The 12920-nt window shown below is 55.4% G+C and overlaps 1 protein-coding gene across 2 annotated transcripts in view; it reads left to right on the top strand.

The window, feature by feature from the left end:
• GRIK3 (glutamate ionotropic receptor kainate type subunit 3) overlaps positions 1-12920 on the top strand; it is a 222595-nt gene that overhangs the window by 147295 nt on the left and 62380 nt on the right. For both annotated transcript variants that reach the window (XM_042996562.1, XM_042996563.1), the window contains exons 3-5: positions 1505-1762; positions 8683-8864; positions 11238-11291. In XM_042996562.1, coding sequence (XP_042852496.1) covers positions 1505-1762; positions 8683-8864; positions 11238-11291 — 494 coding nt within the window. The remainder of the gene's footprint in view (positions 1-1504; positions 1763-8682; positions 8865-11237; positions 11292-12920) is intronic.

Below are 12920 nucleotides of genomic sequence, written 5' to 3'. Positions count from 1 at the left end.
CCAGAAGCATCGGCCGTCTGGCCTGCCTGAGCTCTTGGCCCCCCGCCCAAGAAAGCAAACTGTTTGAAGGCAGGGATTCAACACACGTTCACTCAGCAGATGCTGGGAAGCACGTACTCAGACCAAGTACTGTGTTCAGTACTGTTTAGGTACTATGAAGGTACTGTTTATTGTTGAGACAGCGGTGAACAACATAGATCAAGCCCTTGCTGCCTTGTGCTTACATTCTGGTGGGAGGAGAAAGTCAACAAATGAGTGAGACTTCTGGTGGTCATTTACTAAAGAAAGAAACAAAGCAGGGTGTGGGGTTTAGGGACCATGGCTGAATGGGGATTTGTATTACAGGTTTGGCAAGTGATGCTTCTTTAATAAGGCCACACAGATGGAAAGACCTGAGGGGGGTGAGGGGAAGTCATATGGATATCTGAAAGAAGAACACTGCAGCCAGAAAGGACAGCAAGTGCAAAGGCCCTGAGGCAGGAGTGTGTTTGGCATGTCTGAGGAACATCATGGAAGCCAGTGGGGCTTGAGTGTTGTGAGGGAGGAAGAGAAGGATGGGAGATGAAGTCAGGAAAGCGGGGGTGGTAATGGGGACTGGGGTGGGTCAGGGATGGGGAGGAAGTGCAGCAAGCAGGCCCTCATCAGTCACTGGAAGGACTTTGGCTTCAGACTGGGTGAGACTAGAGCCTTTGGACTCAAAGAGCAATGTAAACACCTTAGGTTGTGAGAGGAAGGAAGGCAGGGCGGGCCCCTGAGGAGTCTGGGGCCGGGGAGGAGGCTCCTGCAGTAACCCAAGCCGAAGCGGATAGTGGCAGTGGTGAGAGGCGGTCAGATTCTGAAACATCCCCATGGTGGAGCCGCAAGATCGGGATGAACTGGGATGTGGGATAGGAGAGAACAACGGGAGTTGGGGCAAAACCAGGGTTCGGGCCATAAGGCACTGGGGTGGTGGAGCTGGGAGGCTGGGAGGGGAGGAGGAGTCGCGTTTGGGACACGTCAGGTCCGAGATGCATCTTGGACACTCACGTGGCCGTGTCCAGGGAGAGGTGAGACGTGCACGTTTGGACTTCGGGGAACAGGCTGGGGCTGGAGGCTTAACAGCCCCCAGCGGGGAGGGGTTTCGTCCTACCTGTTTCTCAGCCTTTGCCCACCGCCCAGAACAGGACCAGGTATGGAGCTGGGGGTGCCCAACGGAGTGACGATAACGTCAAAAGGAATCACCATCTCTGTTTCACAAGCCGTGCTGAGGGTCTTGTGCCCGTGATCTCGCCCCGCCTTCCTGTGATCCCCTGAGCCCGGGCGATTGCAACCCCGGCTTCCAGATGAGGAGACAGGTTCAGAGAGAGCCTCGGTCATCCGCCCTCGAGGGCTCCAGCGTGTTTATGGGATCGTCAAAATCACTGCGTCCCCATGCCCGCAGCACCCCCCCCCCACCACCCCCTGCAGCCTGACGAGGCCCGGCACTGACCCCTGCTCCCTGTCTCCCCTCCTCCCTCCACCGCAGCCTGTGACCAGCTGGCGCTGGGGGTGGTGGCCATCTTCGGGCCGTCACAGGGCTCCTGCACCAACGCAGTCCAGTCCATCTGCAATGCCCTGGAGGTGCCCCACATTCAGCTACGCTGGAAGCACCACCCACTGGACAACAAGGACACCTTCTACGTGAACCTCTACCCCGACTACGCCTCTCTCAGCCACGCCATCCTCGACCTGGTCCAGTACCTCAAGTGGCGATCGGCCACCGTGGTCTATGACGACAGTACAGGTGGGTAGCCGGGCCCGGCTGGGCTGAGGGTGGGGAGGGAGGGGGGCAGAGCCCCAGGGTCAGGCTCTTGTCTGCTCGCCCAACTCAGCTGTCCCCGGAGGAGGATCCACACTCACACCTAAGCCTTATCTAGTCACCCGGACACTCCCCCCTGCACTCCCCCCGCAGCCTCGGGCTCACCAGCCACACTCCCACCTTCCCCACGCTCCTGCCTCCACCCCTGCAGCCTGCTCAGGTCTGCGCTCAGCAGCCACCAACCAGCTGCACTCACCCCTGCCCAGCCATGCCCGACCTGCCGCGCGCTAACGGCTCACATTCCTGCCTGCAGCAAACATACCCGGCTCGGGACTCGGACCGGCCCGTGCGTGCGTGCCGGCTCTGACGCTCAATAGCTGTTCCCCCGCTTCCTCTTTCATTGCAAAGACTTGAGTCCCGAGACATTTCTTAGCCTGGCCTCTTAGAGAGTGACCTTGGCAAGTCACTTAACCCATCTGGCCCTTCTCTGCCCACGTGTCAAGTCGAGAGCTATTGCATCCAGCCTGGAAAGAGCCCTCCAGCTCTCTGCTGCCTGTGATTCTATGTCAGCTCTTGATTACCTCCTAATGGGGTGTGGGAATCATAGGGAGAGAATCCCTCAGAAAAGCTGTCTATTTAACTCGGGATTCTACGAGCATCTGTTGATTACCTGCTATGCCCAAAGTACCAGACAGGAGATCCTGGAGGGCAGGGCACCCCACCCCGGCTCAGTGCCCCCAGCATGAGGCGTCTGCCTTTAAGGGGCACTGGCACCTGGCTCCAGGTCCCCGCCAATGTTTTGGGCAGCCCTGTAGACGATCGGTCTTAGCACACTGCTGGGAATGATAGTGTGGCTTCGAGCCTGCTTCCTTGTCCGGACATGAGCCTTGCGTGCCTCTGGGGCTTAGCACAGGGCCTGGTACAACATAAATGTTTTTAAGTGCTTGTTGAACTGAACTGAACTAAATCGAATTGAAAAATCAAGAGGAAATAAGTTATAATCAAATTTTGCAGGAAGAGAGTACTGGGCACCGGTAAGGAAGAAGAATGAGGATGTGGTGATCCTATCTTCTTTCGAGGAGTTAATCATATCATAGGGGCATGAGTCCGTACCCAGAGGTCATTGGTCATTCCAGGCCATCAGAGCTAAGAATCCGGCGACAGGTACATACAGTCAGTGCCAAGGCCCCTGGGGAGAGGAGGCCCTGTGGCCTTGGCTAATCTGTGCTGACTTACTAGAGAAAGAGAGACGTGAGCTAGGCCTTGAGGGTGGATGGACGGGGAGAGCAGTCGCGAGGGCAATCACAGGAGGCGGGGGCAGCACCAGCAAAAATGAGGAGGCGGGATGTGCACCGCAGCTTTCTCAAGAGCAGGGCCTGGCTGGGGGAGAAGATTCACGTTTGGAGGGTGGGAGGAAAAGGTCAGATAAACAGAGCATATCAGGCTGTGCCAGGTCTCTGCTGTCTAGCTTCAGAGTTCAGACTTTATCTTGGAAGCAGCCAAGACCCCATTGAGTGTTGTTGCGCAAAGAAGTAGAATAATGAAAGCAGAGTTTTAGAAGGCGGCTGTGACGGCCATGCTCAGGGAGGATTGCAGGGAGAGCCCAGAACAAGAAGACAAGCAGAGGTGGCCAGATTGATCCAGGCAGGAACAAAGGAGGCCTGGATTCGAGGGGCTGCTTGGAAGAGAGCTTGGGGCCGGTGGGGGAAGGGAAGAACTGGATGTGAACGGAGTGATGTTGAAAAGGTGTAGCTGGAGTGTCACGGACACAGAGCAGTCAGAGCAGCCTAGTTGAGTTCAACTTGATTTTCAATTTGGTTCCATTCAGCTTAACAAACATTTCAAAACGTGGGGGAGTCCGTGGCGTAGCTGGTTCGGTCAAGAACACAATGGGTACTAGGGGTTCGGTCAAATAATGATCTGACTTTGATGATGACTAGTGGGTGGTAAGAGGTATGCTCCCAGAATCAGGATATTTCAAAACGTCAGCTTGCGGGTCATCAAAGCCCCGGAGCGGGAAGCACTTAAGAGCAGGGTTTGGCTATATCTGCTCTGGGGGCTTTGTGCTTTCCGATGTCTTGGCCGGAGTAACAGACAACTCAACTCAAACTGACTCAAGCCATAGGCACTTCGTTATCTGACTGACAGGAGGTCTAGAGATGGGCCGGTTTAACAGCTCAACAGAGTCAGGACGCTGGGTCAGTATCCCTGCAGTTCTCCTGGCTTTCCCTCTCATAGTCACAAGAGGGTTGCCGCAGCTCCTGCCATCACATCCTCATGTGATGATACTCCAGAAAGTAGAAGGAAAGAGGTAGGAGCCAACGGGATTTTTCTTAATGTGACTCATGCCTCTTACCAAGAAGGAAAATCTGTCTCAGAACCTTCCAACAGACCATCTGTCCAGCTCGCTGAGTCTGTGCCTACTACCTTAAGCATGTTCAAATAGGAAACAGATTGCCACTAAGTGGCTCTTTTTTTTTTTTTTTTAATGTTTATTTATCTTTGAGAGAGAGGGAGCATGAGTGGCAGAGGGGGAGAGGAGTGGAAGGGATCTGAATCAGGCTCTGTGCTGACAGCACAGAGCCTGATGCGGGGCTCAAACTCACAAACTGTGAGATCATGACCTGGGCTGAAATTGGACGCTTAACCGACTGAGCCACCCAGGCACCCCAGCCACTGATTGGCTCTTAACCAATCACCAGTCACCTCTTGGGACTGGCGCACTGCCCCCTGAACAAAATCATGGCTCTCTTCGCCCACCTAGAAGGGGGCACAGTGCACCAGTTTCTACAATATTTATACAATAACACTGTGTAAGAAACCGCCCCCAAAACGGAGTGGCTTAAAACAGTATTTGTTTAGTTCACGAGTCTTCAGGGTCAGTGGTTGGCTGAGTTAGCTAGGCGGTCGTGCTCGTCTCAGCTGGATCACTCACATGCCTGCGGGTCATTTGGCAGTCGGTTGATGTAAACCGGCCTTGGCGGAGATGACAGGGGCAACGGGCCCCTCCTCCACCAGCAGGCTAGCCCAGACATGTCATGACGGTGGCAGAGATGCAAGAGACCAAACCCAGCGTGCAGTTCCATTTCGAGCGGCTCGTGTCCAATGCCTGCTAATACCCCGTTGGCCAACACAGGTTACATGGTTGGGTCCAGTGTCATTAGTGGGGCAGGTCACCTGCCCACAGTTGGAGGTCACTGCAAAGTTACGTGGCCAGAGGTGTGCCTCTAGGGAGGGGTGAAGAACCAGGGTCACCAATGCAATCTACTGCAGGGAGAACTCTTTTTTTTTTTTTAATGTTTATTTATTTTTGAGAGAGAGACAGAGAGACAGAGCATGAGCGGGGGAGGGGCAGAAAGAGGGAGACAGAGAATCCGAAGCAGGCTCCAGGCTCTGAGCTGTCAGCACAGAACCTGATGCGGGGCTCGAACTCACAAACCATGCGATCATGACCTGAGCCGAAGTTGAGCGCTCAACCGACTGAGCCACCCAGGCTCCCTAAGGGAGAACACTTTTTAAATGTACCCGGGGACCCCATAGATGCGGATGACCAACTGATGACGCAGAGAGGTCAATGCCATTGAGAGAAGAGTTCTTACAGTTGCCTAGAAGCGGGAGGGGGCACGTCGTGGCACGCAGAGCCTCATGGAGAAGCACCAGGATCCGTCAGGAGGCAGGGGCAAGCGGAAAGCATGGGCACGAGCCTTTTTTACTCCAGAGACTTTAATTATTTTATTACCCTAATGTAGCCTATAGTACAACAGGTGGGATTTGTTAGGCGGAGACATCCTCTGTGGGGCAGGAAGCAAAACACAGATGTTGGGGGTTATAATGTGAGCCTTGTGTACTCAGAAACAGAGGGAGAGTAGGAACATAGACAAGTGCGGCCATTAGTTTGGCGCATGATTTCGGGATGCCAGATCCTCAGTTACAGAATATTCAAGAGTGATTATTACAGGAACCAACAGGGTTGGCCCGTGACCTTTGACAGGTGGTCGCCTTCACAACCTGATCTGCACCCAGAGACAAACTGGTGTCGAGAATGAAAGGAAGGGTCTTGGAAAAACCTGGGGTGGAGGGAAGGGCCCCACTGTAGGAGCCAGCCAACAGGTTGAGTCTCAAATCTTGATCCCGTTGCTAGCATGCTGCGAAACCTTGGCAGACCACGTGACCTCTGTGAGCCTCAGTTTCTTCGTCTGTAACGTTGGGAAGAAAAGTCTCTATTCTACATGCCTTCTAGGACAGGGAGATGGTTAAATAGGGTAATGAATATGCAGAAGTGCTTTGTAAGTGAAAAGCATGAGTCCAACAACCATGATTCACTGCAGATATTTTGAGAGAGATTGATTAGGGAGGCAGCCAGGAAGAAAAGCTCATCTCGGGCAAGCCAAGAGCCTCATCCTCTGTTGTGGGGGGCGCTGAGACGAGCCTCTGGTCTCCTTTGGGAATACGCTGATGAGAAGGAGGTCTGACATTTGCTGCTGGAGAATGTGGGTCACTGTGTATTACACGGGGCAATGCACTTGGCTGACAGGTAGACCCTGGTGGCCTCTGCTCCAGCATGCAGGCTGTCCCCGTCCTCATGTCCTGGATCCCCAAAGCCCACGTGCCTGCCTACCGAAGCTGGGCATGACTCTGAACACTGAGCGAGCGGGCGCAAAGTGAAAACTCGGAGGCTTGCAGGGTAACAGGTGTGAGCGGGCAGCGGCATTCACCCAAACTGAGAATTTCTGGGGTTAGTTGGGGAGGGAGGGTAAGGCTGGGTGTGTGTTCCAGAGGGGCTCGAGGCCCCTCCATCCTCTGCGAGGATCGACCGATACCCTTGTTCCTGTGCCCCATCAAGTTTAGGAAGCACTGTGACCCCTGTTTGATCCAGATCATTCCAGGATGCCAGAGCCCTCTGCCAGCCCATGCACCTGGGTCTGCGGCCTTCCAGGAGACCGGAGTTCCTGATGACCGTGGCCATGGCAACGCTTGTTTGGGAGCTCCTTGGGAGGCTTAGGTCACAAGGATATATCTCTGTCCTTTCCAGCAGAGGGGAACGATGGATACCATTCAAACTGCTTTCCTGGTGACCAGCCGTCAGGAATGGAGAGGAGAGGCTGACCAGATCTAGGCATTTGTATCAGAAATGCATTTGGAAACCCAGATGCTCTGTTGGAAGGCTCTCAAAGTAGGCTGTCTGCGTGGGGGGACTCTGTCCAGACAAGGGACACTGAAATAGTTGATTGCAAACTTTAATCCAGAGAAAACTAGCTTAAGCAAAAACAAACAAACAAACAAACAAACAAAAAAGGAGGAGTGGATTTTGTTGGCTGTGTTTACTGGAGAGTTCAGGAGTAATTTTAGCTTCAGGTACTATTTGATCCAGAGGCTCAAATGGGTATCACTAGGACTTACTTGTCCTGACTTCTGTGGTTTTGGAATCCTTCTCAGGTTCTGTGTGGTGATGCCCAGAGTTACTTCCTCCCTCTTTGGAGTGAAGTGGAAAAGAGGGGGTAGCTCTTACCAGTTGCTGAGGCACCATTTCTGGAAGTCATCTGATAGGACCAGCTGGTGTCACATACCCATCTCTAAGCCCGTACCTATGCCTGGAGGAATGTGTGTGCTGATTGGCCAGGCTGGGGCCGCATGCTGTGCCCCTAGAGCTGGGGGTAGATCCCTCCTGAGTCATGTGGTGCGAGCATGGAGGTGGAGTTGCTCCCCAGAGGAGAACCCCAGTACTGTCGAGGGGGAATGGCCTGTAGCCGGTGGACAGCACAATTGGGACACAGACGCTAAGCCCTGACTGTGGGCGGAGAGCCTAGTGGGCAGAGGGGATGGCCTACTTGGGACCCTGGCCCCTGCTGGCTCAGCCCCTCCCTGCAGTGGGGAGAGGTACGGAGGGCAGCAAGCAGGCTTGCTCCCAGGCTAAACAGAGGGGAGTCAGCAAGAACGGACCTTGAAATAGCTACGGAAATGAACTTAATTAGACCTAAGTAAGCCATTTGTCTCCAGGAAGTGACATTCAGTTTTCCCTGAAAGTCCCCAGATTAAGTGGTTTCGCAAAATGCCAAGGTGGAGGATGGATTTTTCAGTGTGGGGAGAAAAAAAAAAAAAAAACCCAGAAAACAGTAAGTCAGTTCAATTACGGAAATTTGCGTTGAGCACCACCTAAGCGCCAGGCCCTGTGCTCGAGGCTGCGGGGACCCAGGGTGGGGAGTGAGACGAGCTGCTGAGGGCGAGGCCACCCGGTTGGAGGAGGGGGTGTTTTGTTTGGACAGAGCAGTAGGGGTAGGCTTCCCGGAGGAAGCGATTCCATTGAGCCTGGAAAAAATGGGTCGGGTTTACTGAGGTAGCCTGTCCTTGGGTTGGGGGACACAAATACCACGTAGGCTTATACAGTCCCAACAGTAGTTGGTACAGAGGAGCCTGGAGCCTCCACTTGTGCCACATCCTGGAGGCAGGTCCCACGCTTCCCAGTGCTGCAGGTGGGGTGATGAAGAGGGGTGGTCTCGGGTCTGGGCTCCGTAAATCTGTATACCCCCTTCTAGTTTAGAGAGGAGCGGGTAGGTGTGGTCAGTGGGAACTTGCTGTCTCTCTGTGCCTACTTTTGGATCTGCACGTGTCGTATGTGTTTCTGTGTCTGCACACGCCCTTATTTACATATGTGAACAAGCCCAGGCGTATGTCCGTATCGAAGTACGCATGTCCATGTAAACATGTGTTTGCGTGTGCACAGCCCGGTGCCTGTGTCCAGACACATAACCGAGTCCGTGCACATGCACATATCTCTGTGGGCCACGCGTCCACGTCTGTGTGTGTCCCCAGACCTGTGGCCGCAGGCGTGTGTGGACACCCGAGATGCCCGCAGCTGTGTATACCTGTGTGCACACATGTGTCTTTTGCACCCCGGGGCCTCCCAGGGCTCATCCGACTGCAGGAGCTCATCATGGCCCCATCGAGGTACAACATTCGCCTGAAGATCCGCCAGCTCCCCCTTGACTCCGATGACTCACGCCCCCTACTCAAGGAGATGAAGCGGGGCCGTGAATTCCGCATCATCTTCGACTGCAGCCACACCATGGCCGCCCAGATCCTCAAGCAGGTGCGTGCATGCGGGCCAGCCGGAGGGATGGAAGGCATGGTCGGGATCTGCCTGCCACGTCCCCCCGCCTTCCCTTTCCCACACTCGGGCGTGACGCCGGCCAGAGTTCGGCTGGACCCCAGCTCTGCTTCCTTCTGGCGATGGGAACCGGCCTCTGCGAGCCCGTTCGAGCAGCAGCAAAAGGGACGCAGTGCGGTCTTTAAGCTCTGGCTTGGTGTGAGGATGGAATGAGACCAGGGTTGAGCCCAGCCTGGCACCCGGAGGGTGCTGTGAGAATGCTAGCTTCGGTGCCATCACTGCAGGTGGGGGTCACGGGGTGCCGCGCAGGGCCTGAAGCCACACAGGACAGAACATTTCAGGAGGCACGGAGAGGCCTCGGGGTCGCGGGAAGAGCCCCAGGAGTGCCTCACCGCCTCTTCCGTGATGAGTTCCCCGTAGCCCACAGCACTTGGTGTTACTCTTCCTATCACTAGGTTTATTGAAGTTCCCCGCACCATCTGCTCCTCTTTGCAGTGACAGTGGGGGAGGAAAGCGGCTCTCGGTCCCGGATGGGCCTCTGTTCCTTCCCAGACGCAGCCTGGCATGGCATGCTGGGAACAAGAGCAGTGTCTGCCAGCTGCCTAAGAAATAAACAACGAAATCGCCTACAACCCCCTTGGAGGGTGCTGCAGCTGAAACCCAAAACACTCCAATTTGAGCCGGCGCTCTGTGTAAAAGGCGATTATATGGTCCCAGAACGCGTCCCTGGTGATAGAAGGAGGCATTCCGTGGGGCTCTATACTCATGACCCTGCGAGAGGCAGGTGGGGGGTCGGGGGGAGACACGGAGTGCAGGGAGATGGGCGCTGAGCTGGGGACGGGGCATTTTCAAGTCCGTGGGGGGTGGGGGGTTTCCGGTCTCAGCCTCCAGTTGGGCCTTGCCAAGGGGGTGCCCAAGCCTTCTGGCCGCCTCTGTCCTCCCCCAGGCTCCTTCACACAGCAGTTAGATAGCTCGTTTGGGGGTTTGAATCTTGCTTCTGCCCTTGGGTGTTGTGCGCCCAAGAGCGAGGGACCCCGGGGTCGTCCCCTCCTCTGTCCGTGGAGCCAACGATCCCTACCTCAGCCGGTGACAGAGGATTCTGTTGAGACAAGGCAAAGAAAGAGTCTAGCCCAGGGTCCAGTGCACAGTCGGCACCCGGTGTGGGGCATCTTTAAAGTCACAATGGAGGAGACCCACACTCCCCAGAAGTCCCTTAACCCTCCTCCCGGGGCACCTGCCAGCGCTTCCTTCTATCACGGAGTAATAGAGACAGTCACGACCCCGGTTCGCCGAGTTACTATGTGCTGTGTCCATGTAGCCCCTCACTGCCACCCTGGGAGGTGGCAAGGATTATCACGCCCAGTTTACAGGTGAGGAAACTGAGGCTCAGGGGGAAAGGAATGGACCCAAGGTCATCCAGCCAGAAAGTCGAAATTTACTCCCCACATCTGCCTAACTTGAAAACATCCAGAATTAAAAGTGGAGATTTTGTGCTCAGCAGGTATACACTGCACCCCACAAAGGTAAATACATCCATTTACTGAAGCCTTTTCTGAGCCTTGAACCTGCTGAAGCAGGCTGTGAATCTCCAAGAGGGCGAGAGAATGAGTGACATTTTCCAAGTGGACTTGAGCCCGTGACATTTATTCCTCCAGAGCACTTTGTGGGCCCAGAAGATCTTTGCAGAAAATGCATTATGGTAATTATTATAGATGATAGGTTTCTAATAAAATACATAATGTATACAATGCAGGCTTCATGGTACATGGTAATAATTCCAGCCGTGCGGGCTGCTTCGTGGTCAGCTGGACCAGGGAAGCCGTCTCGGCCCCCCTGGGAGGCTCTCAGTCTGACCACAGCCCCTCCTCCTGAGGCCTGGCTGGAGGCTGGTGGGGGCTGGGCTTTCCCACACCTCTCTCTGGAGCCAGGATGGTGAGCTCCGCCGGGTGGAGTCAGGGCACTGGCAGAGGCGGTCTGGGGCTGATCCCGGCGGCATTTCTCTTAAGTGTGGCAGGCCCGAGATGCTTACTGAAAAGCCAGACTACCGGGCCCAGCCCAGCCCTGCGGAATTCGGAATCTTTGCAGAGTATGGCTCAAGATTCTGCGTTTTAATCTGTCCCAGGTGACTGTCCCGGACACTCCCGTGTGAAACCCGCCGCTGTCTACCAGCCGGTCGTTGTCGCTTTGGGGAGGTGGTCTCAGAGAACAGCCCCCTCCCTGCGAGGAGCCAGACTCTCCCAACCCCCACCCCCACCCCCCGCCACCAGTCCGTCCAGTCCTCACCACTGGAGTGGAAGTGGGGAGGCTGCTTCTCGGGCACTCCCTGCAAGTTGCTAACGTTCTGCTTTCCCGCAGGCCATGGCCATGGGCATGATGACGGAGTACTACCACTTTATCTTCACCACTCTGGTAACGTACCGCTGGGTCATGGCACGGGTCAGGGTGGGACCCCCTCGGAGCAAGGTCAGCCTGGTGGGGACAGTTGCTGCAGCTAGAGAAGATTCGCGCTGGCCTTGCTTCCTGAGGCTCTAGGTGTGGGCCCAGGCAGGGGCACAGGGATATGTTTGTGGCCCGCCCACTTTGAGAAGTGACATCGTGTTGTGACCGAGGGCAGTGAGTCTAGACCTGCCCATGCGAACACAAGCCCCTCTGATTACCAGCCACGGCCTTGCCTCGGTTTCTTCATCTGCGAAATGGGCACGATCATGGCCTCTACCCCCTAGGATGGTTGTGAGGACTAAATGTGCTGATTAAGTAAAATGCTGAGAGCGCTGCCTGGTTCGTGCAAAGAGCTGTGGAAGTATTAGCTGTTCTTACTATGGTGACCCCGGCCTCCCAGCCCACACGCTTCGCCTCGAATGTCTCAGGCCTCACACAACAACAGGCATTGCTACTTTGGATTTCTGTAGCATCCCCGCCAAAGTCTCCCCACTCACTGTCAGCCGGCCCAGCCCACCTGCAGGCTCCAGATGGGTCCTGTCCAAACTCCGAGAACATTTAGGGCCATTTAAACCCATTAGGATAATTAGTTGTGGCCTGAAATCAGCAGAATGAAGAGATCCCCGAGCCAAAGGGGCCCCAGCACCCAGCCGCCCTGCGTGGAGCCAGACACCCTTGCACCTCCCGGGGGCCCTGGGGGGACTGTTCCATCCAGCCTTGTTCTGGGGCAAGTGACAGCATGGCTAACCGTTCTGTCACTGAAACGAGCTTCTGCCATCTGCATCAGCCCGGCAGGCTTCTGTGTTCCTTCATCCATCCGGGACCCAGATAACATTCCTTACCCAGCACCTGGGCTCCGCTGAGTCTCTCCTGACGACTGGCACTGAGGCCCTGGCCTCAAGGAGCTCCCCTCCTGTGCGGTCTGCACCTCCGTGTCTAGGTCCTTCGGCAGGCTCGTGCCATCACAGGCCTGGACAGATGGCCGTGGGGCACAGTGCAGGGAGACACCAGGTACGGAGGGGCCGAGGGAAGGTGGGAAATTCGAGGCAAGAAAGCAGATGCTTACGTTGTTCTTGAAGGATCAATAGGAGTTCACCAAGGAGAGAGGGGAAGGAGATTCCACAGGAGAGAACAGCATCAGCAAAAGGCAAGAGGCACATTAGCGCTTCCCCGGATTGCTTGGGGCTGGCTCGCTCTGGCTGATTGCCAGACCCCGTTGTGTTCATCTCTTCACAAATCCACGTTCAGCGATAGCACGTAGGTGGCTTGAAGTCAGCCATGGTGGAAGGAATATTCGGGCCACAGGAGCTGGCAAAGACTACAAATGACAGTTTTTAGCCTCCCCTCCCCTGAGAGCTGGTTATTAAGCGTTGGCCAGCACACCATTTCTTACTCCCCTCCCTGCACCCCCACATACCCTGTGCCCGTGGCAGAGCTCAGGGGCCACCCTGCACATTCTCTTGATCCAGAGCTCAGACCTGGGGACGTGCCAGGAGTCACGCTGGGAGAATGGGATCCTGGAAACTGGAGACTGAGATCAGGCACCTTCTCCCGCAAGTCCCTGCTGGATTTCTGCCCACCCAAGCTGACTTTTCCATG

Source organism: Panthera tigris, chromosome C1, assembly GCF_018350195.1.
Source record: "Panthera tigris isolate Pti1 chromosome C1, P.tigris_Pti1_mat1.1, whole genome shotgun sequence".
In the NCBI taxonomy this organism is placed as follows: domain Eukaryota; kingdom Metazoa; phylum Chordata; class Mammalia; order Carnivora; family Felidae; genus Panthera; species Panthera tigris.
The sequence above is the reverse complement of the archived record's forward strand: the minus strand, read 5'-3'. Positions and strand labels throughout refer to the sequence as shown.